The sequence below is a fragment of the Delphinus delphis genome, chromosome 11 (assembly GCF_949987515.2).
Source record: "Delphinus delphis chromosome 11, mDelDel1.2, whole genome shotgun sequence".
Lineage (NCBI taxonomy): Eukaryota > Metazoa > Chordata > Mammalia > Artiodactyla > Delphinidae > Delphinus > Delphinus delphis.
The window spans coordinates 6,239,987-6,264,221 of record NC_082693.1 but is presented as its reverse complement, the minus strand read 5'-3'; the positions used below and the strand labels follow the sequence as shown (position 1 = coordinate 6,264,221).

Sequence of the window (24,235 nt, the reverse complement as noted above, 5' to 3'; positions counted from 1 at the left end):
AGGGGTTTTGCCATTGGCTTGTCCTGCGTCCTTTGTGAACAGTGTTTGTAACTCATTTTGCAGGTGGTTTCAGAAGCTTCACGCCAATAATGGGGCTTTTGCCCATTTTTCCTGCTTGTTTTGGTCTTTTTTCATTTAGTGACAAAATGAATTAAAGTGTTGTTTTTTTTTTTTTCCTTTGTGTGTGAGGTTTTCTTTGAAGGTGAGAAGAAACCGATGGCTTCATGTTGTCATCTGACTCGTTTTTATAGCATGCCCTGTGCCCCGGGCCAGAGGAGCTGCTGAGTCAGTGAAACCTAATTTTCAGATATTCATCGTTGTGTTTCCTTTCCTTACTTTCCATTTTTGGGTGAAATCAGTGCACTCACAGAATGACTTGTCCTGGGACCTAGATTCAGAGCTGTATTCACACGGAGCCCTGCCCAAGGTTTATGTTTATGACATTATACGGAGTTGTGTCATTTACATGATTAGTTACGTCATTACTTTTAGGCTCAGATGATCCACTTTTGTGATTTGGGCTATGACACAGCGAAATAGTAGAACAAAATACAAACTTAACAATGAAAATATCTGTATGGAGACAGGTTCCAGACTGTTCACTGAATCCAGCAGAGGTAAACTAACTAACTGCTGTAACTACTAAATATAAAATAGGTGATGAGAATATACCGTTCAGCACAGGGAATTATACCCATTATCCTGTAATAACCGATACTGGAATATGATCTACGTAAGTACCGAATCGCTGTGCTGTGTACCTGAAGCTAACACAATATTATAAATCAGCTATACTTCAATAAAAAAAAAGCGTTAATGGGATTTCTGTGAAAATTGTAATTGCTTGCATTGCAAATCTCTGAACACAATTGTTTAAACTCCCCTTTTCCTCTGAAGTCAGCAAAGCTCCAGGGAGCACTCTTTGGGAACCTTTCCCTACTCTGGATGAGAGCATTTCTAGACCAGAAGTGGTGAATGGGGTATGGGTGGGAGGGGGCTGGCCCTGGGTGAGGTATAAAGAGAACAAAACCCAGAAACTGAAGAAACAACAGGTGTGGGCTTCTTGTTTGGGAGAGTTGGGGAATCAGGAATTTAAGCTATGTCTCCTAAGTGTTTCTCTTTCTCCTTCCTCGTCCCTTACAGAGTAAAAGCCAGGGCTCCGTCTTTGTCCGGATCCACGCCCCATGGCAAGTGCTGGCCCGAGAGGCGGAATTCTTGAAGATCAAAGTTCCCACCAAGAAAGTATGAGCATGTTTCTTCTGGGTTTGGGGCCTCCCGAGGGCTGGCTGGATGTGTGAATAGCTTGGGGAACAGGGCCAGGTGGGACCTGGGTTCTGCGGAGTTGGAATCACACTTGTCTCCCTGGGGACGCTAAGTTTGGCACAGTGGAGGAGACGAGGAAGAGATGGGAGGGGAGGGGCCGGGCTTGGGAGATCGTGTCACCTCAGAGCACTGCCAGGACGTGCTCCACGAGAAGCTCACGTTGCCCTGGTCCCGCTTCTTGATTGCTCTGTTACAGCCCCATTCTCCCTCCCTCCCAGCATGGCCAGGCATTTCTTTAGAGCGAGCGTAGCCATGAGCGCAGACTAGCGAGCCTTGCCGACTGGGCAGGCAGCTTGTGGGGGGAATAGCGCCAGGCTTGCCATGAAGACACCTGTTCTGGTTGTGACTCTGTCACTAAGTTTGGTGTGACCGTGGGTTTCTGTGAAATGGAAGGTTATTTCTCACTCGGGTTGATCAGAGTCACCTGGGGAAAGTGTCCATCGTGCTCATGCCCGGACCCCACTGGTAATTTGATTTAGTTGGCTGGTAAGGAATGAGGCTTTGGCATCAGTATTGTGAAAAAAAAAAATCCCCAGGAGGTTTTGATATACATCTTGGTTGAGAGCCACACATTCAGATGATTTTTGAGGTCCTTTTCAGCCATTGGAGTCTATGTATAACTTAAAAATTCCCCAAGGAATTCCTGGGTGACAGTTTCCTTGCGTAAGAAAATCCAGCAGATACCTCCAAAGATAAAAGAAATGTGTCCACAGAGTCACTCTTCTTTCTTCTTACTAGGTATTTTAGGAGAAAGGGTGGTTATTGACTGATTATTTGAGGCGTCTCTAGAAAGGGCCCTGGAACAGGTGATACTCTAGTTTAACCATAAATGATCTAGAGTTGATCTGTCTCTGTGTCTGACACACACACACACACACACACACACACACACACACACACACACACACACACACACACACACACACACACACACACACACATCCATCAATAGTTTACTTCCCAAGTGGTGACCTAGCTTTGCAGAGATCACGACTTCATCATTCTTACTGCCGTTTACCATAAATGTTCACCATCCCCGTCATTAACAGAACTACATATTTGCTGCTTTCTACACAACCACTATTACCACCCGCCTTCTCTCGTCACCGTCTCCACTATCAGTAGCGTGGTTAGAGAGAGCAGAACGTTCGGATTAGCATCACTGGCTGTGTGTGCACCATCTTCGCTACAGCAGACCTACTGTTCTCATCAGAAATCACTCATCAGATATCGTCATGTGTGATGCTGTGTCACGCACCCCTTATTCCAAAAGGATGAACTCTGTGGGTTCTGCCCTTATAGATCTGTTAAGGTGGATAACACACCCGTGGCAGGAGGACAAATGACTATTGAACAGTGAACAAGCATGAGCATGAATGTTGGCTACAAACACCTTGCCAGTAAAAGGTACATGTTTGGGGGCCACACGCCTGAGTGTCTTGGTTTCACGAGGACCACGCTGTGACCTTCTCCCCTTCAGTTGCACTGCTCAGTTCTCTGTCTCCTCGTTTTTGACCCCTCACTCCCAGCGCCGCTGTCCTCAGGTGCAGGCACCGTCTTGGCTCTGGACCTCCGCCCCTCCTCTGCTGATGGCGTCCCCATTTGATGGCCACATGACCCAAGTCAGCTATGGACGGAGGCGTCTGCTTCCCTCTGGGGGTGCCCTCACTTAACCAACCTTCCCCTTTTCTTTCTCCTGTCTTCCTTCTGCCTTCTATATATATATATATTTTTTTTTTTTTTTTCTTCTCCTTTCTCTGGCCTATCTGAATATCTAACGTTCTCTTAATCTCTTCGGTTTATAACTTGCTTCCTATGTTTTTATCTGTGCTGGCTGATCCTTGGAAAGAAGGTGAGCAAACTTTAATGCCGCTGCTATTGCTTCTCCCCCCAGGACAGTCCTTTCTGCGGGAAATACAGAGACTTAGAGGAAGTGTGCACCCTTCCCCTCTCCGCTCTTTGTCCCTTCTTCTCCTTCGCTGCTCTTCCATCCTTCCTCGCCCTCATGCTCGTCCGTCCCTTCTTCCCTCTCCCTTCCACCTCTCTCCTGATGCCCTGATGCCGTCTCCTAGCCTCCCTCTCTGTTCTTGGAACATCTGACCGCACCTCTCTCTCTGTCACCTCCTCCTCACCTTATTCACAGTCTCAGTCCCCGAGTAGTGCTGGTCACTCTGGTCTCTGCTTGTCCTTCCACAAGCTCATGCCTGCGGGAGCATGGTTTTCCTTATGTGACACATCTGCCCTCAGAGCTCGTGTGCCCCATACACTAAGCCTATTGGAACTTACCACCTATTGTTTAGGAAGTACCTGCACTTGGATCTGCAGTTGAGGTGACTAGAGCAAGGACGTGGCATGACGCAGCCACCTCTGAGTCGCCTTCCTTCTTTTGCTTTTTTGCATTGCTTTTTTTATCATTTAAATATATTTGACGTATAACCTTGTGTAAATTTTAGGTGTACAGCGTATTAATTTGATGCACTCATAGATTGTGACATGATTGGCACTGTAGCCGTAACTAGCCTCTCTGTCATGTTACCTAATTATCCTTTTCAGTGGCTGGAATCACTGAATTCCGGACTCTGAGCAGCTTTGATGGTTATGATACACTATCGCTGTGTATGTTCACTCTGCTGTGCATTCGATCTCTAGGGCTCATTTACTACCTGTTGCAAGTTTGGACCCTTAACTAGCGTCTGTCCTATCCCTCCACCCCCATTGCCTGGTGACCACCATTTTCTCCTTGTTTTAACAAGGTTGGCTTTTTAGATTCCACGTGTAAGTGACGTCATACAGTACTTTTCTTCCCTTGACTCACTCACCTGGTGTAACGTGCTCCAGGTCCAGCCACGGTGCTGCAGATGTCAGGGTTTCCTTCTTTCTCAGGGCTGAGTGATATTCCATGATATGCGTGTGTGTGTGTGTACTTATATATGTAATATGATCTTCCTTATGCATTCACCTGTTGTTGGACCCTTCGGTTGTTTCTTCCTCTCCTTCCCTTTTATTTTGGAGGCATAGGCTGGTAGACACTGCATCAGTCGAGTCCTCGGAAGACTGGGCTTCTAGCCTGGGTTCTGCACTCACCTGCTGTGTGATTTGGGTATGTCACCTCATCTTCCGGAGCCTCAGTTTCCTCATCTGTGATGTGGGCATAGTGACAGCTGCCCTGTTTTTCTTAGAAGGTTGTTGTAAGAATCCAGTTCTTGACTATGGAAACACAGGAGTTTATTACCGTGTCTGTGTTCTCAAACATTTATGTGTGTATTCTCAATTCCTAGTTCCCCAGTCACCTTCCCTCCTGACGGAATAGGCAGCCAACACTGATGGAGCTCCCAGAGGAAGGGAGTCTGTGGAGAGACCCTGAAGGGCTCAGAAACCATCAGAGCCCCCAGAGTCTACAGCCCAGGGCACAACAGGAAGAAGGCACACACCCCGACATCCCAGCACGGATTAAATACTGTGTCGAGTAGCAGCCCATTAGCACAGCGCAGCACAGATTCTGTCTGGGAAAATGCTGGTCCAGGGAGCAAAGCCAGGTGGTGGCCCTGATGAGCATCAGATGTAACGGAAGGAACTTTTCCCGGTAGTGTCTAGGCCCCGGACTCCACACAGGTGGACCGTTCTGGCATCCTCTGCGGGTCAGCCGCAGGGCCCCAGATCTCCTTTGTACTCACAGACCGCAGCGGCTTGTGACTGACCTCCCAGGGGGTGTTGTAACCATGAGAGGAGGATATAACTTGGTATGCCGGGTGGGGTGCCGATTCCAGGGGCGGGTTAGACCCAGTTCCTGGGGTGAGAAAGGAGCATGGTGGTGAGGACGAGACGGGGCAGTCTGCAGGGCTAGCGCTGAGTCCAGTGGCGTTTTCCCCTCTTTTTAATGGGCTTGGGAAGTGACTACAATGGGAGTAAACCACATTCGCAGACAGCCACGTCCTGGCAGCAGGGGTGGGCGGGGAGGAAGACCGAGGCATGGGGTGGGGTCGGTCAGCATCCACCATTCTGGTGGAGGCCGGTGGAGGTTTGGATCACAACTCAGTAGGGTCCGGAGAGACCGGGAAGATGGGGAGGAAATCACAACATCAAGATCTCCAACCTGGACGAATCCACAGTAATGCGTCCAGGGACACGGAGTCCTGAGCACAGATATTAACCGTGGGCGGTGGGGGGGAGTCTTGGAAGGAAGCCTTTGTTTTCCAAAAACAACAACAGAAGAGCCAGTATTTTGTGAGGGACACTCGGCATCCTTGCACAGGAAGGGGGCAGGAAGGCCTGGCCTTTGGCCCTGAGCAACCTGGGACGGTTTGAAATGGATGCTTTCTCACCTCTGTTCTTTGCCAAGGTGGTCAGTATCTATGTTGATTTATCACTGACTTTTTAATATATACGAACGAGCACCCCGCCTCCGGGAGAATTGATGGGGACGAAGTAACAGAGTCCGTTCTGGTCATATTAACAAAAGCATGTTCATCCAGCCAGAGTCCACTAATTTCGGAAGAAGGGACATGCCTGGGATGGGTGGAAATCACTTTTGTCCAGTCTGTCAAAGTTTTCGTAGCTTTGTTGATAGAATGATTGATACTATACTATTTATATAGTATATACTATATACTATTGATACTATACTATTTCTGCTGCGCTAACTCAATTCAGGGATAAAGCTTAGAGCAGAAATGCCATTCAGACTTTAATTCTCTCCGTGGAATCCATGTTTTGAAATATTTTTTTAATCTACTAAACTGCATTTATTAAGGAATAATTCATCTTCTCATTTCCATGAACTGAAAACATACAGAACTGCCGTTAAGCATTTTCTGATGAGTGTGAGAAAATCATTGTTACCACGTTGGACTAATATAATTCCAGTTAAAAAGCAGAGAAACGTGACATTTTAGTTAGCTCGAGTGGCCCCTTAGGAGGAAAACATTAATTCCATTAAGCTTTGTAAATTATTGGAAGTTGTTCTCAGTAACCTATTACTGGCTTTCTAGACATTCTGATCTGGTAACCATGACTTTTGCAAAAGTTGCACGGGAAGACCCTCCCCCAGATTCTGGTGCCCACCCAGCTTCAGGGGCCACTCAGCCAGGCCAGGACTCGAGCACCTCTGCCTTCTCAGTTATCCAGAGGTGAGGCTTGGATTAGTAAGGTTTCTCTAGAGAAACAGAACTAACAGGATATGTGTATGTACATATATTTTATATATATATATATATATATATATATATTTATTTATTTATTTATATATTTATTATGAGGAATTGGCCCAGGAAAGTATGCAGGCTGGGAGGTCCCATGGTCTGCTGCTGGCAAAGGTGGAGCCCCAGGAGAGCTGACGATGTAAGTTCCAGTCCAAATGCCAGTAGGCTCGCACCCAAGAAGAGCCAGTGTTTCGGTTTGAATCTGAAGGCAGGGAAAGGCTGATGTCCAGGTCAGCAGGCAGAAGGAGTCCCCTCTTACTTGCAGGAAGGTCAGGCTTTTTATTCTGTTCATGTCTTCAACTGATTGGATGAGGCCCACCCACATTGCAGAGGGCCGTCTTTTTCATTCAGTCTACCCATCCAGATGGTAATCTCATCGGAAAACACCCTCAAAGACACACCCAAAAGAACGTTCAACCCAATGTCTAGGCATCCCTGTGGCCCAGTCAAGCTGACACGTGAAATTAGCCATCGCAAGGCTTGTACTTTTTAAAATTTAATTTAATATTTTTTTGGCTGTGTTGGGTCTTCATTGCTGCACGTGGGCTTTCTCTAGTTGCAGTGAGCGGGGGCTACTCTTCATTGCGGTGCATGGGCTTCTCATTGCGGTGGCTTCTCTAGTTGCAGAGCACGGGCTCTAGGCGCGTGGGCTTCAGTAGTTGTGGCACGAGGGCTCAGTAGTTGTGGCTCGCAGGCCCTAGAGCAGAGGCTCAGTCGTTGTGGCACACAGGCTTAGTTGCTCTGCAGCATATGGGATCTTCCTGGACCAGGGCTTGAACCTGTGTCCCCTGCATTGGCAGGAGGATTCTTAACCACTGTGCCACCAGGGAAGCCCAAGGCTTGTACTTTTAAGGTCTGTAATCCTCTTTGTAGCGGGTTGAGTAGTGGTGTCCAAAAATGACATGTCACAGTCCTAAGCCTGGAATTTGTGAATTTGATCTTATTTGGAAAAAGGGTCTTTGCAGATATAATTAGTTAAGGATCTCGAGAAGAGATCATCCTGGACTTCGTGGGGGGACTCAATTCCAGTGACGGGTGTCGTTATAAGAGAGATTTGAGACACACAAACACGGGGGGAGAAGGCCGTGTGAAGACAGAGGCAGAGACTGGAGCGATGTGACCCTGAGCCGAGGAATGCCTGGGGCCCTCAGAGGCGGGGAGAGGCAAGGCGGCCTTTTCCCTCAGAGCCTTTGGAGGGAGCACAGCCCTGCCGGAATCTCGATTTCAGACTTGCGGCTTCCACGGCTGTGAGGAAGTAGAATTCCGTTGTTTGAAGCCACCCCGTTCGTGGCGGTTTCTTATGGCAGCCGTAGGGAACAATTACCGCGTTCCTCTGGGCAGGAGAACAATAAGTAGACAGGCCTGGACCCGGTTCTCTGACAGGCTTGTTGGCTTGCTCTGCATCCCAAGAATCCACTTTGCATCTTCTGAGATTGCTTGAAATAGGCTTGCTCACTTCTTGATGCTGGGTTTTGAGGGTGTTTAGAGGAGTCTTTGTACAAGCGTCCTTCTGCATCTCCTTGGATGTCTCACATTCCGTCCTGCTTTGATGAGATTGGAGAGTCTAGGCGAGGCTCAATTTAGCACGGATCGTGGAGGGACACTCGCTGTGGCTAAGAAGAGCTGCTTGTTCAGTTCAACAACTGTTTTTCCATTTATAGTTCTGTTTCTAAGGATGATTGTTGGTTCAAGTGAAAACTTCTGCCTTGGTAAGAGGTATCTGTAAATAAGGATGTTAGCATGTTTTAAAGCTTGAAACATTTCATAATTCTTACCTTTGACTTTGAGGAGAAAGGTTCATAAAACCAGTCTCGATGATCCATCAGTGATCAATCAGAACAAAATATCTGAAGATGAAAAATCTTGTAACCATAGATATAAGTTGATAAATAGATAATTAAATGAATTGAGTAAATAGATAATTAAATGAAATGAATTAAATATAGCTAATGCTTCCTGTGTGCTGTGTGCTTTGGTAAGAACCTTACGTGCATTATTTGTTTTTATCCTCACAACAGCAGCATGAAGTAGGTACTAGCTCTAGCCCCAGTTTATAGATGAGGAAACGGAGGCTCAGACAGTTTAATAAACTTATCTGAAGTCACACAGCTTCAAGGAGGTAGATCGAGGACTCAAACTTGTTTTGTCTGACTCCAAAGCCATGCTCCTACCCTCTCACTTTAGTGAAGGATCTATACCTGGGCTGGAGGTGGCATGGTCTCAAAGTGTATTACTGTAGAATGATAGCCTTTTGTTTAAAAAAATTTCCATGGTCTAACAAACTGTAGAAACACTAATATTAAAATTTATTTGACCAATTAAAAGTTCTAAAAACCCTGCAGTAAAGGAAATGGTTCAGCTTTGTCCAGCCCTTTTCCTGCTGAATGCCTCTTAGTATCTTGGGAAACCAGTGGTCTGTAGAATGTACTCTGCAATAATCCTGGGCTGGAGGGAACCAGAGCTGTAGCTGTTCACACTGGCGAGTTGTGGGTGGGACTCCCCTTGCTGTCACTGCCTGTCCCGAGCATTTGTTTTCAATAGCGATGGAGCTGAGAGGCTTGGGTTTACATTTGATATCTTTATGGGCTTTCTGGTGCCCGTTCTTTGATTGCCACTTAGATAGGCTGGAAAGAGCGCAGAACACGTTGACTTACACTTTTTTGTTTTCTGTAATGCTTCTTATCTTCAAAATTCAGAAAAAAATTAATCGGTGCCACTTCCATGCCGTTGTCACCCTGCGGAACCCGAGATGGCTCCCGGCCAACTTGCGGACATGCGCTCAGGCCTGGCAAGACCGCAGGCCCCGGGCTGTTAGCAGACAGGCCTGACTCAGGGCTCACAGACAGTGATGCCAAAAATAGGAAAACATGTAATGGGAAATGAACTTGAATTTTTTTTTTTTTTTTTTGCGGTACGCGGGCCTCTCACTGTTGTGGCCTCTCCCGTTGCGGAGCACAGGCTCCGGACGCGCAGGCTCAGCGGCCATGGCTCACGGGCCCAGCCGCTCCGCGGCACATGGGATCCTCCCGGACCGGGGCACGAACCCGCATCCCCTGCATCGGCAGGCGGCCCCTCAACCACTGCGCCACCAGGCAAGCCCTGAACTTGAATTTTTAAAATTAACTTGTTTTCAGGCTCGTGGTTGAAAAAAAATTGAAAGAGAAGTGGTGCTTTTCCTTTTGAAAGCCTCAAGTCATGTCCAGCTGAACTGGGGCAGCTCCTGCCAGATGGGCTGGCTGGGACCTGGACCCTGGGCCCTGTGCAGGTGGTGCTGAGAGCAGAGGGCAGTGGATAGAATTTGTCGTCCAATGTTGGGCCCTTCTGAGGGTGAGAGAGCTACTAATAATCCCGCCAGGACAGCAGTGGTAAGCCAGCACTGTGCTGAGTAACTGGGCTCTTCAGTAGGAGATGTGGGAGTGGGGGGCCTGGCTTGGCCCCGCCAGGACAGCAGTGGTAAGCCAGCACTGTGCTGAGTAACTGGGCTCTTCAGTAGGAGATGTGGGAGTGGGGGGCCTGGCTTGGCCCCGCCAGGACAGCAGTGGTGAGCCAGCACTGTGCTGAGTAACTGGGCTCTTCAGTAGGAGATGTGGGAGTGGGGGGCCTGGCTTGGCCCCGCCAGGACAGCAGTGGTAGGCCAGCACTGTGCTGAGTAACTGGGCTCTTCAGTAGGAGATGTGGGAGTGGGGGGCCTGGCTTGGCCCCGCCAGGACAGCAGTGGTAAGCCAGCACTGTGCTGAGTAACTGGGCTCTTCAGTAGGAGATGTGGGAGCGGGTGGGCTGGCTTGGCCCCGCCAGGACAGCAGTGGTAAGCCAGCACTGTGCTGAGTAACTGGGCTCTTCAGTAGGAGATGTGGGAGCGGGTGGGCTGGCTTGGCCCCGCCAGGACAGCAGTGGTAAGCCAGCACTGTGCTGAGTAACTGGGCTCTTCAGTAGGAGATGTGGGAGCGGGTGGGCTGGCTTGGCCCCGCCAGGACAGCAGTGGTAAGCCAGCACTGTGCTGAGTAACTGGGCTCTTCAGTAGGAGATGTGGGAGTGGGGGGCCTGACTTGGTCGTGGCTGCCTCTGTGGGTGGATGGGAGGGGCCTGTGGGGGGAGAGGGGGAGACAGGAGGAGGAGGCAGTCAGCTTCTGGTACCTGGAGCTCACAGAAGAATTATTCTTACCCAGGAAGAACTGGCGTCAGTGATGTGCTGGTGCATAACGGCTCTTGAGATCTGACACATTTTCAGAAACTTTGCAGGCTGGTCTTTGCACCATTGGTGATTGAAATTGGCCATGGCGGGCGTATTTACACCACGGAAATCAGTGAAGTTTCCAAATCAGCCACTCGACCCTCCACACCCAGGTGGTTGGTAAGCGTTTACCTGCTTACAATGGATCAGAGCCCCAAGAATGGGGACAGGGTGCACAGTCAGAGTGCCACCATGGACTAGAGCCGTCCTGTGCGGGGACAGGCCGGAACCCGAGGGTGTCATGTGATCCCTGCCATGGATATTAAAGGGCTACTGGTCAGAGAGGGGCCGGGAATGACAGTGTCTCCGCAGGGCCTCTAAACGGATGCCGTGTCTGTCACCTCCGACACAGAAAGGAACTTCCCGGCACTGCCCACTTCGGCACTCCGCCCCAGGCACACCGATCCTCCAAGATACCAAGCCTGTTTCCCTCTCAGCGCCTTTTGCTTGCCCCTCCCTCTGCCTGGGGACCTCCAGATAGCGCAGGACGCGTTCTCCCACCGCAACGGGGTCTCTGCCTGCACAGACATCCCCGACCGTCCTGTGTGAAGCGGACCTCTGTCTCGCTCCATCCTCCTCCTCTTGTTCTTTTCTTTCTAACACTCAGCGCTGCTGGATACTGAGTAGCATATTTGTGTCTTTGTTTGATTGTCCCTGTCGGCACTACACTGGAAGCTCCAGGAGGGCAGGGCGGCTTCACCCTGTCGGCAGCACCTAGAACGGGGCCTGGTACAGAGCAAGCACTAAATCAGTATTCGTTAATGAATGAACGAACGGATCACACGTACCAGGCCCGATTCATTGGTGGTGGCTTACTGGAGAGTGATGCCCCAGGGCTGTCTGTAAGGTCGGGGGAGATAGCGCCATGGTACACGCACCATAGCGGCCGTCCCTGATCTGGGTCCTCAGTAGCCCCTTCAGTTACCAAAAGCATTTAGGAAGAGGCTGACTATACCCGGAATGGCTGTGTATAAGGGGTCCTAGCCCTTTGAAAGGTCACATTTTTCATCCACCCATCCATCCATCCGTCCACCCAGTGAATAGTTATTGAGTATCACTATGTCTGAGATACTCTGCAGGTGATGCAGTGGTGACTACAGCTGGTCCTGGCCCATGTGGCTTCTGCGTGGGGAGGATTCAGAAGTCGAGTAGCTGTTGATGAGCTTGGAGGCACCAACAGAAGAAAAAGAGCAGGACAGACAAAGAGCCAACCAGAGGAGACCAGTTTCGATGGGGGCCAGGGTGCAAGAAGGGGCCATCTGAACTGAGACCAGAGGGCTGGCTAGGTTGGGGGGCAGGTGAGAACCTTCCTGGGCGAGGGAAGGGCATGTCCTCCAGCCCCGAGGTAAGAAAACCCCGGCCTGTGCGGGGAACCGGGAGGAGGCGAGGCCAGTGCGCGCGGCGTGGAGACTGCGGTGTGGGGGGTAGGACGGGTGACGGCTGAGCCTCTGGGAGGAGGCAGGAGGCGTGGCTCAGAAGGGGGCTTGTGAGCCATGTAAGTAGTTGGGAGTTCTCCCACATTTTAAAAGTCAGCAAACATTCATTCACGTGTAGAAGACATACTGAAACAGAATTAAAAACCGTAAGTGAATCCGGAGTCAGACCTCAGAGAATGTGCATTTTGTGACTGTCACTGGCTGCATTCGGCGAGGCCGTGGATGGGAAATGGACCCGTAGGCACTGGTGGGGATGGAGGGACTGATGAGCTCCTGTTCTTGGTGCGCCCGCAGAGGCTCCTTTGGGCTCCAGTTTGCAGCTGAGCTTAGTGGCTCCTGGTGCTGCTTGCATTTGGATTGGTGGGCGGTTTAACGCTCGCTCGCGTGGGTGACTGGGCTTGTGCACGGAGCTCCTCGGATCCGGGTTCGGCGCGTGCACGTCTGCGCGCATCCCTCCCTCCGCCTGTCCCGCCAGGCGCCAACGGGGCGTGAGAACAGCGGACCTCTTCTGCTGCGCCTTTAGCTTCTCTTCCTCATAACTTCTTTAGTCCGGAGGCGCCCACCCCGGTCCAGCTTGCAGAGGCACCTTCCACAGTTTGGCTTCCCTGTGTGTCTGAGCCTTTTGAAATGAGAGGTGAGCAGGTGATCATCTTCAGCTCAGTCAACCCTCAGTTACCCAGTGGCCGGAGGTGCAGAGGAGCGCACAGGAACGCTGAAAGGAGAAGACAGTCTGGATTAGTGTCTGTTGGGCCGTGGGGTGTAAGCGGACACACGTGCTCACAGCTGGCTTGCTTTCCACCTTTAGGCCTGGTGCTGCTTTTCCTGCTGACTTTTCCTACGAGTTGCAGAAAGAGGCCCTCTTAGATCACTGCAGATGAGGGACTCGTGGATAATCAAGATTATTTTATTTAGATCGCGTATGGTTATTCCCTTCCCTTGATGTTTCTGGGGGGGGGGTCATTGGATCTCCTAGTGTTTGCGTGACTTCGGGTATGCTAGTAAAACTTTCTGTGCCTGTTTCTCTACCTGTAAAATGGGGACAGCAGCCTGTATCTGTCCACGATAGACAATCACTACAGCCTCAGTTCCTTGCATCCTGGGAAGGAACATGATTCCAGCGCAGGAAGGAAACAAATTAGCCCTGAGACCACACTGCCGTGCCCCTCTGGAGGGGAGAGGCTGAGGGAGACGGGGGAAGAAAGAAGAAAAGAAGGCCTTTCGGTAAACCTCTTAGCTTGTGACAGTGAGGCCAAAGCAGACTTTTATGAGAACCACATTTGAGCCCTGGAATAAAGAATAAGAGCAACGTACTTTAAAAATTATTTATGATTTTAAGCACATGAAAGGCGTATCGTGTACCCGGGGAGGGCGTAATGGGGAACAGCTGGTGAACATGTGTCTTGCCATTTCTGAGGATGTTCCTTGTTCTCCACTGTCCAAGAATAACAGCAATAACGATGCTTCTGCTGATTGTATTAACAATACTGAAGAGGGTCGGGGCGCCTTTTGTGGACCCTGCGGAACACGGGGGAAGAGCCAGGCTGCTGAGCTTGGCGGGGGCTGAGAGGGAGCTCCGGCCTTCTGCCTTCTCGGGGACCACGCCGCCCTTCCAAGGATCTGAGGTTTAAGAAGAGAGGCTGGATAGGGGAGTCAGGAAACCTGGGTTCTGAGGCCTGGTGTCACCCGACGCTGGCGGCTCCCTGCCCCTCTGAGTCTCCGTTTCCCTGTCTGTAACGTAGCGAGGCCGATGCTGCTGGGTGGGCCTGTGGGATTCCAGGGTGGGCGTTCTGCGTGTGGAGGGGTCATCCTCGTCGCCATGCTGCTTCAGCTTCTGGTACAATCAACCAGTCACCCCCCAGGCTCAGCGCCTGGCACCCAGGAGGTGCCCGGACATGTCTGTGCTGAGAATTAACGCGTCTTTTTCATTAAACGTCTAAAGCCAAAGAAGGTCACACTTGGACGGTACTTCCAAAGCCGTTTAGTCAGGTTCTGTCTTTTGTGATTTGTGACGTGGGTCTGGAGCGGGGCTCAGCCTCGGGCTAATTATGCCCCCTGGTGAGCGGACCCCAGGACTCTACCCAGCGCCCCTCGAATGGTGAGCTTTCCATCCTGGCCGGTGGGGACAGGGGCCGTTCCCAACCCTTGCAGACGGGTTTTCTCCAGCGTCCGGCAGCTTCCTTGCACCCCGCCGCCCAGTGCTCCAAGAGGACTGCCTGCAGGGTTCTTCACGAAGCTCTCTCCCCTTGGCTGCGCTGTCCTGGGAGCTCTGGTTGCCCTGGTCTCCCCAGACCTACAGCTAAGGCTGCTCGGCCCGGGGTGTGTGTGGGCCTCCACCTGCTTCCCCTTCCTGCCCCTCAGCCCTGGACCTCTCTCTAGGCAGTGAGCTGGAGCGATCCCAGGAGTCACCATTTTCATTTCCTGTCTCTCAGGAGCTCGTTACTGCTTAATCAATGTCCAGTATCTTGAAAAGTGCTTTCTTAGTCTGTTCGGGCTGCTCTAACAAAATACCACAGACTCGGGAGGCGTGTACACGACAGAACTTCCACAGTTCTTCTGGAGGCTGGAAGTCTGAGACCAGGGTACCAGCCTGGTTGGGCGAGAGCCCCCTCCCTGGTTCATAGCGGCACTTTCTCGCTGTGTCCTCACATGGCGGAAGGGGCTGGGAGCTCTCTGGAGTCTCTTTTATAATGGCACCAATCGCATTCACAGGGGCACCACCCTCATGACCTGATCACCTCTCCCAAAGGCCCCACTGTGCAGTAGCCATCACGCTGGGCATCAGGATTCAGGATATGAATTTTGCGGGGACGCAAACATTCCGACCAGAGCAACCATTATTTCATGTTTTTTTTTTTTTCTCTCGGTGTTTTGGTTGGTTCAGGTAGGATAAATCTGGTCCCTGTTACTCCGTCCTTGTGGGAAGTGGAAGTTCCCCAATTCTCTCTTTAGAGATGAAGAATCTGAGAGGGAGAGCCACTTGCCCAGAGTCATACAGCTCGTTAGCGTCAGCAAGGACCAGGACCAGGTCATTTGCTCCGTAGACATTAGTGTGCTCCTCCCGTGTGCACAGGGCATGCTCCCTGCTCCCCAGATGCCCACCGTCTGTTGGGGAGACAGACGCGTGAACCACAAGTTAGAGGTGAGTGTGGCAAACGTTATGACACAGGTATTCGTTCACAGGCTGCTAAGGAAGCATGGCAGCAGGAGAGTGGCTAAGGAGGGTTTCCTGGGAAAGCTGGTACCTGAGCCCAGTGGAGGAGAAGGAGGGTCATTCAGGTGGAGAGGGAGGGGAGAAGTTCCAGGAATAGGTACGACACGTGCAAAGGCACAGAGGCAGGAGGCAGGTCCTCTGTCCTCCAAGCTTAGCGTCCACGGTAGCGTGCATGGGGCCGCCCGCCATGTTTGACTGTGGGCATGGGCCGTTGCGTCTGCCTGGGTGTGTGTAGGGCCTCCGTCAGGGCTGTGGGGTGGAGGTCGCCTTGACGGTTCTGCTGGGACTCTGGCCTTTTGCACCGTTTACATTGTTCCTGGAGGTAAATGATGCTGTTTGTAGGGCTTTGGAGCACCCCTCCCCCCATCAGGGAATAGTCAGGATTTATCCTGGTCCCATCCCTGGTCCCTCCAGAAACATGCCACAGGCCCCACTCCCCTTAGCTCGCTTCTCTAGGGAGCTCTGCCAGACCCACTGCTAGGAGGAGGTTCAAGACCAGCTCGGAGGCGCCCAGCTGACCGTCTTCCAGGACAAGGCCCTGGGGCAGGTGCCGGTCGTTAATCCGCATGGATGGAATACAGGCCCTCCTGGCCTCTGCCGGGACTGGGCAACCCCGCGCGCCCTTGCAGCTGGTGCCGACAGGCCCGGAGACCTTTCGGCCGGCCGGTGGCTTTGGGCGGTGGCTTTCTTCTCCATCCTGGTTTCCCTCTACCAGGGCCTGTTACCTGACGACTGTTCTGTCCCTGGCCTGGGCTCCTGCAGCGGCAGCAACTGCTGTCATCAGTGCTGGGTCCCCAGAGATTTATCATTCGTTCGTTCGTTTAACCATAGGGGATGGTTGGATGGTGTCCTGCCTTCGTGGAGACTGTTTGGTGGGGAGGCTGGATATGAATCAAATAATCATTCAAATAAATGTAAAATCATAGCTACGATAAGTGCTGTGAAGGCGAGGAACTGGGGCCTCGAAAGGCTGTGAAGATGGGGCTTGACCTTGTCTGGAAGCCAGGAAAGACTTCCCCCAGGAAGTGACGATTGAGTGAGAACTCAAGTGTGAACACAGGTTGGTGAGGGGGAGGGAGGAGGTGAAGGGTATAGAGTACTAAAAATGCTGCCCGAGGCTGGTGGCTGGGTGCAGTGAGCAGGGGACCGTGGGGCAAGGAGAAGGTGGAGACTTCTACGGGACCCCCCAGGCTGCGTGGAGAATTTTGGTTTTTATCATAAGAGCAATGGGTGATGGTTGAAGCCTTTTCCGCAGGGAGGTGACATGATCAGATTTTTGCTTCAGAAACTTCACTCTGGCTCCAACGTGGAGACCGAATTAGAGGTGGACAAAAGTAGGGTTGCCAGATAAAATACAGCATGCCTAGTTAAACCCAAAGTTCAAATAAACAATGAATACTTTGTTTAGTGTCAACATAAGTATGTCCTAAATACTGCAGCGGACATACTTAGACAAAAAAATTATTGTGGCTCTCGTATAATTTTTTTTATGTGAGTCTGCCCTCCGGTTGTCTTTTTTAATGAAAAAATTGTTTCATTAAAAGTTAAAATTTATTGTTTACCTCCAATGCACATTTAACCGGACTTCTTGCATTTCTATTTGTTAAATCCGGCAGCCCTAAGCAAGAGAGGTGGGAAGCCAGTTATTGCTGTAGTTGAAGCCTCCTTAGACTAGGAAACCAGAGGTGGACATGGGGAAAGTGGACAGAGGAGAAACACCCTCGGTCGGTCCAAGTCTGTCGTTCCAAGGCATCTAGGATGCAGAGCCAGTCAGCTTCCCTCCTGCTCTGAAACTGGAATTGCCATGCACGTGCCCTTTAAAGACGCATGGTTACGGGTATGGTGAACACGCTGCAGGACACGTGCGCGGTTGGAACCTGCCCTAAATGACCCGTGAGATGTGTTGGGATACGGTGAACGGGTCATCTTTCTGCCCCTGTCCCTCCAGGCCCAAGGATGCCCCAGAGGTGAGCTCTTTGCATCTAGGTGACCGATGGCAGGAGGGTCAAGAGCTTTATAACAGTAGGGGCAGTAGAGTAAGGTGCACACTGTTTTCCCCCGATGTTCACTCACGTCGCGGCAGAGGAAGAGTAGAGTGGAGCAGCCAAGGTCGCAGGCTCTGCCACGAGGTTCCGAGGCTCCAGCACTTATTATCTGGTTGACACTCTCTGTGTGATCTCGACTGAGATTCTTAACCCCTCTCGTTGTTTTTTTTTTTTTGCGGTACACGGGCCTCTCGCTGCCGTGGCCTCTCCCGTTGCGGAGCACAGGCTCCGGACGCGCAGGCTCAGCGGCCACGGCTCATGGGCCCAGCCGCTCCGCGGCATGTGGGATCTTCCCGGAGCGGGGCACGAACCCGTGTCCCCTGCATCGGCAGGCGGACTCTCAGCCACTGCGCCACCAGGGAAGCCCAACCCCTCTCGGTTTTTAGAGGCACGTCTTTAAGATCAGTGCTGATGTACATCAAGCCAGGTGCATAGGAGATGCTTAGAAATGGTCTGTGCTCCCAGAAGTAAACGGTTCCCTCGGTTCAGAAGGCTGGCTCCTTCTTTGTGCAGAACCCACCTGATGAATTTCTTGATTCACAGCTCTGATGTTGTTCTTGTTCACACCCTTCGCTGACTTCCCGCCGCCTCGTGCAGTGGGATCTCCATGCACTGGTCTCCGTGTGCCTTTCTGCCGTGAACCGTCACCATTCCCCCATCAGAACCCGAGCACCAAAGAACCAGGCTGTGAACCCTTCTTAAATCCAGCTTGAACTTTTTAACTTTTTTGGTTGGCTTGGAATGTCTTTGCTGATACCTGTTCGAGCCTGATTCATTAAAAGTATGTATAAGGTGAGGTTAAGAGAAGTATGATCAAAGAAGATAAAACACATGTAGAGGCTAAAATAAATGCCCATCACTAGGGAAGTGACTAAACAAATTAGAACTCGTACCCACTGTGTCATATGGTGCCTTCATGAAGGTAGTTCTACGTGGACTGACTTGGAAAGACACGTACTCGGGATATATCGCTAAACGAGAAAAGCAAATTGTAGAATTATACCATCGTACCTGTGAAGTATGATCACAGGTGTGTTTGGAAAGGGATTCAGGTACATATGATACGTATGGAGAGAGTCAGTATAAAACATACTCCAGATTGTGAATGGACATTTCCTCTGCAGTGGAGGATGGGATGGGATTGGAAGTGAAAGGAAGCTGTTAATGTTAGTTAATATACTTTTTGGTTTTGGTCTCTTTTTTTTTTGGCCACATCGCATGGCATGTGGGATCTTAGTTCCCTGGCCAGGGATTGAACCCGTGCCCCCCTGCAGTGGAAGCGTGGAGACTTAACCACTGGATCGCCAGGGAAGTCCCTGGTTTTGGTTTCTTTGTTTACTAGAACTGTGTTAATTTTGTGATTGAAATTAAGTCAAAAGGCATAGAGAAGTGTATCAGAAGAAACAAATAAACTGGGCTTGTGTCTCAGTCCTTAGATTGGGGAGGTTCTCCCCCTTCCCACTGATTATCATGATTTTATTAAAGAACAGAAAAACAAAAGAAGGTTCCCTTTCTGTTCAAGTCCCAACAGAAATGCTGCTCTCCTCAGGAAGCGCTTTTCTGATTCTTCAGCTGGACGTGCTGTCTCCTTTCTCTGAGCCCTCAAAGCATTTTGCGTGTCTTTTGTGGCATTTTTCTCCATCAATATTACAAGTGTTTTGTACATGTTATACAGCCGCTCTAGATTTAAGCATCTTAAGGATATCTTGATAGAGAACACAGCCGGCTTTCCAGTCGGAGGGTCTGGCTGTGACTCTTATCTGGTCATCTACTGCAGCAGGACAAATTAGCCCCAGCTTACTCAGTAAGACACAGCCATTTTATTCTGTCCTATGAATTTTTGCTCAGTATCTTGAGCAGAGCTAGACGGGGTGATTCTTCTCCACGTGGTGTTGACGGGGGTCATGTGGTGGTATTCGGCTTGGGGTTGAGCTGGACAGCAATGTCCAGGAAAGCCTCCCTCACACGCCTGATGCTTGGCAGGGTGGGCAGAAGGTTGGGCTCAACCTCGTCCTTCCCCTGTCTGAGTCCTCTCCGCACGTCTCCTCGGACTTGCTGCAGGCGGCTCAGAGCTTCAAGAGACCAAGGCAGACCAAGGCAGAAGCTGCCCATCTTCTTAAAGGGTGGAACTGGCATAGTGTCCCTTCTGCTGCACTGGGCAGGCAGCCCCAGAGCCCATCCAGACTTAAGGGGGTGGAAACAGAGATGCCACCTCTTGAATGGAGAACTTGTGTGGAGGAAAAATCTGTGGCCATTGTTAATCCACCAGAGCTTTGCTATGACAAGTACAACCTCTGTGTCTCAATGACAGCATCCGTAAATTAGAAAGACCAGAAGCTATAGTGTACGCAGACGACTCTGTACGTTATGAAAAACCATAGGTACTATAAATACCAGTGATGATCTTGGTACTGACGCAGCGCTTTACTCGAGGCAGGTACTCGCTAGGTGCTTAGTACTTTGACAGCAGACTCATTTATCAGATGTCTCCTAAGAAGAGCACAAGAGAAGTGATGCTGGATCGTCACATAGGGGCGTGGTGTGGTTGGAGAGTACAGACTTGGGATTGGATTGACACGAGTTAGATCCAAGCAGTCGCCCAGTTACTATCTGTGTGACCTTTGTTGACTCATCTCACCTTTTTGAGCCTTAATTTCCTCATCATAACAGGAGCGTAATATTATCTAGCTGGCTGGGTGCAGTGTGCATTGGAGCTCATTTGAGTAAAGCCCTTAGTATGGTGACGGTCACACAGTAGGTCTTCTGTGATGGTATAACAAAGATGTATAGAAAGTCTGCACTCGTCACCGCGCTCCTCCTTCCCTGCACTGGTCACCTCCATTCGCACAAACAGTTGAGGGGGTTCACCACCTTGTGAAAGCAGGGGAGGAAGGGCAGGACCCTCCTGCTGGCTTCCCCAGTCTCGTCCTCTCCCCAGAGTGTCCCCTACGGGGGGAATCTGAGCCCCCTGCAGCTCTGGCTGTGGGTCCTTCTCCTCTGAGCGTTGGACGAGGCCTCCTCCTCACACCTGTGGCTTTGCCGTCGTAGAGGTACGTGATCAAGTCAGAAGGCAGCATCGCGAAGACGTTCAACGAGATCCTGCAGAAGCTGAGCGCGCCCCTGAAGCCCCGAGTGCCCGAGCACAGTAACGACAGGATGAAAAACCTCTCCTACCCGTTCTCCAGGGAGAAAATGTACCTGTGAGTATTGGAACTCTGGAGGTGGGGCCGCTTGGGGGATGGGAAGGGACATTAAGCACCACCTGGGGCCTCAGCTCATGAGCCGAGTGCCCGGGTGCCTGGGAGCCTGGGAGATGGGGGAGGAAGCCTGCTCTCAGGCTGGCATACTCCATGTGTCTGCCTTCCCAATCCCTGTCCCTGAGCGAGATGATCGCAGATAGCTCTTGAATGTTCATCCTGTGGCTTCTGGGAAAACTTGCCATTTCAGTCACTTTGCGTGATGGATGGAGAATCAGGGAGCAGACAGCCAGAAACTTCGGGACTCTGTGAGCAAAGTGGTCCGATACCTGTTTACCTTCTGCAGGGAAACCACTCTGCTGTGTTCCCAGTCTAACAGGGTTTCAAGATATTGTGATAATGCAGAGAGACGCTGGATGAAGCTTCTGGACGTCTGTCTTCTCAGCTGCCAGCTCGTGCCCTCACTGACCCAGAGGAGGGGAGGGAATAGGTTTTCTTCTCAGGGATGGCCTTTTGGGAAGCCTTTGGAAGGGGGAGTCGTGGTTGGGAAGTGGGAGATGCAGAAGCCAAGTGCTAATGCTAATGACATTATTAGCATTTTGCTATTTTGCTAATGACAAAATAAGAAACTATCAAGACCGGTAAGAGAATCGAGTGAGAGAGGGAAAGGAATGGGCTTGGGAAGGAAGAAAAGATACAGGATCTGTGCTTTTGGAGGAGATGGCATCGATGGGCTGTGTTTCTGCCATTCATTGGGTACCATCTCTGCCCATCTTTGCCGTGTTAGATAACAATTCTGTACACATGCATATGCTCCCTCATTGAGTTTTTGCCCCTTAACGATTCTGGTACCAATTCTGGTCACCAGTTCCAATGTGTGTGTGGGTTTTCCCGCACCACCAAGAAATTCTCCGACACCAGCTGGGTGCCCTACAATTCAACTCAGTTCTGACACTGTTTACCTGGAAATAGCATCAGATTGCTCAGGCTGAGGGCTCAGCGTCACAAGACTGCCCCGCACTTCAGATGCCTAAGCAAGTCCAGGTTGCGACCTGTGCTTCTGACCGACTGGCTACAAGTCAGAGGTTCTCACGACCCCCTCCTTGCGTTCGACTAATTTGCTAGAGTGGCTCACAGAACTCAGGAAACCAGTTTACTCGCTGGATTACGGGTTTATTATAAAGGATGTTAAAGGATACAGGTCAACAGCCAGGTGAAGAGCTACATAAGGCGAGGTCCCAAACAACGGAGCTTCTGTCCTCGTGAGTTTCGGGCTCAGCGTGAAAGCGTTTTGATTCACCAACCCAGCAGCTGTTCAGACTGCATCCTTTTGGATTTTTATGGAGGTTTCATTCCATAGGCGTGATTGATCAAATCATTGGCCATCGGTGACTGATCCAACCTCCAGTCCCGCTCTGCTCCCCGGAAATCAGTGGGTAGGACTGAAAGTTCCAACCCTAACTCCTGGTGGTTTCCCTGGCAACCAGCCCTATCCTTAGCGGCTTTCCAAAAGTCACCTCATTAACATAAACTCACTGGTGGTTGAAAGGGGCTTGTTATGAATAACATGACACTCCTGTCACCTTTATGGCTCTGAAGCAATTTCAGGAACTGAGGACGGGAGACCAAATACTATAACAAAAGATGCTCTTATGGCTCAGAAAATGCTCAATGGCTCTCATGGCTCAGAAAATTCCTAGGGCTTGGGAAGCTGTGAGCACAGGGGATAAAGACCAAAACATATATTTATTATAAATCACAGTGTCACACTCCCATTGTGAAGCGGCCGTCCAGATATAACTATCCCTCTATTATGGAGAGGAAACCAAGGCCCAGGATCTGTCCAAGGTCATGAAAGCTGAAGTGGCTGGACTGGGATTGGCACGTTGACCTCCTGGCCGGCTGTTGTTTTTTGCACTCTGAGCCTCCTCTACATCCCCCCTTCCTTGGGCCCTGTCTCCACACCAGCGCTGGCATCTGACCGGCCACCTCCCACACGGCTCCGTTCACTCAGCCCCTGTGATCCCCAGGCCAGTTCTTCACCCCCAGCCAGAACATGCTCTCCATCCTCTGAGTTTTCATAGCAATGGTCTGCATGTGTCCACGTTCTCCTCTGCATCAATTGCTTGGAAACACCCCCCGCCCCCATCCCCAGTGGCTGGGCTCCCAGGGGGCCGGGGGCATGGTTCAGGTGTCTGTGTGCCCTCCAGCACAGTGCCCTAAGGACAGTCACACAGGTGTTTTTTTTAACATCTTTATTGGAGTATAATTGCTTTACAACGGTGTGTTAGTTTCTGCTGTGTAACAAAGTGAATCAGTTATACATATGTTCCCATATCTCTTCCCTCTTGTGTCTCCCTCCCTCCCACCCCTCTAGGTGGTCACAGAGCACCGAGCTGATCTCCCTGTGCTATGCGGCTGCTTCGCACTAGCTATCTACCTTACATTTGATAGTATATATATGTCCATGCCACTCTCACTTCGTCCCAGCTTCCCCTGCCCCTCCCCGTGTCCTCAAGTCCATTCTCTGCGTCTGCGTCTTTATTCCACACAGGTGTTTTTTTGAGTGAAAGGTCAACATTTGAAGTTTACAACAGACACAGGTCTTGCATAATTGGGAGTTTGGTATCTAATTGCTGTGACAACAGTGACAACATTAAATGAAAATTTGAAAAAGTTATAAACCCAACATCCTGAAACTGCACTCTTTTCTGTTGTTGAGTTTTGTTTTTCTGTTTTTTTTTTTTCCCAGCCACGCCGTGCGGCTTGCAGGATCTTAGTTACCTGACCAGGGATTGAACCTGGGCCCTCGGCAGTGGCAGTGCTGAGTCCTAACCACTGGACTGCCAGGGAGTTCCCCGTTGTTGTGTTTTTACTGTCTTTGTCCACACACAGGAATCCTTTCTATATACTTTCGTTTTTAAAACTCATCACAGTATAATGTTTTTCTATGATAGTCTAACTTTTTCTACAGTATTTCTAAAGTTTTCATAATTATAATTTTCAATGGCTATATGATAATCTATCCTTTAGGTTTTGGAATTGCGTCTTAGCTCCATAGTCTTTGTTATAAGTAAGTTTGTAATGAACATTTTCATTTACGGACCTTTTTTTTCCGCTGAATTAATTTTCCCAGTGATACATTTCTATGATAAGTTTTCAGAATTACTGGGTCAGCAAGAGTGTAAATGTTGTGAGTGTGTGTGTGGCTTACACATCTTGCTATGTTGCTTTCTAGAGGTTTGCTCTGGGCCTGGGGTGACAGTAGTCCCAGGACAAGGATAATGAAATGAATTGACCTGCTTTCTTGGTGTCGCCAGGTACAACATTCAGGACGAGGACACCTTCTTTGATAGTGCTACCCGTAGCCGCATTGTAAGTAAACCGGCTAACCAGGTGCTGAACCAGGTGTGGTGGGCTCGGGAGGGGGAGAGGAAGCCTGGATCCCCTTTGGCAGGACATCTCTTGCCCTCTCTGCTGCCTCCCATCATCCTTTGCTTGGAGTTGCCTAGCAACCGGAAGGAGCGTCCAGGAGCTTCCCAATCCCAGTATCGAAATAGCCAACAACTCTTCTCACTCTTGGCTTGAGACGGG

The 24,235-nt window shown here is 50.4% G+C and overlaps 1 protein-coding gene across 1 annotated transcript in view; it reads left to right on the top strand.

The window, feature by feature from the left end:
• ANO2 (anoctamin 2) overlaps positions 1 to 24,235 on the top strand; it is a 332,095-nt gene that overhangs the window by 71,612 nt on the left and 236,248 nt on the right. The window contains exons 4-6 of the mRNA XM_060024145.1: positions 1,144 to 1,242; positions 20,493 to 20,644; positions 23,962 to 24,016. Of these exons, the coding sequence (XP_059880128.1) occupies positions 1,144 to 1,242; positions 20,493 to 20,644; positions 23,962 to 24,016 (306 nt within the window). The remainder of the gene's footprint in view (positions 1 to 1,143; positions 1,243 to 20,492; positions 20,645 to 23,961; positions 24,017 to 24,235) is intronic.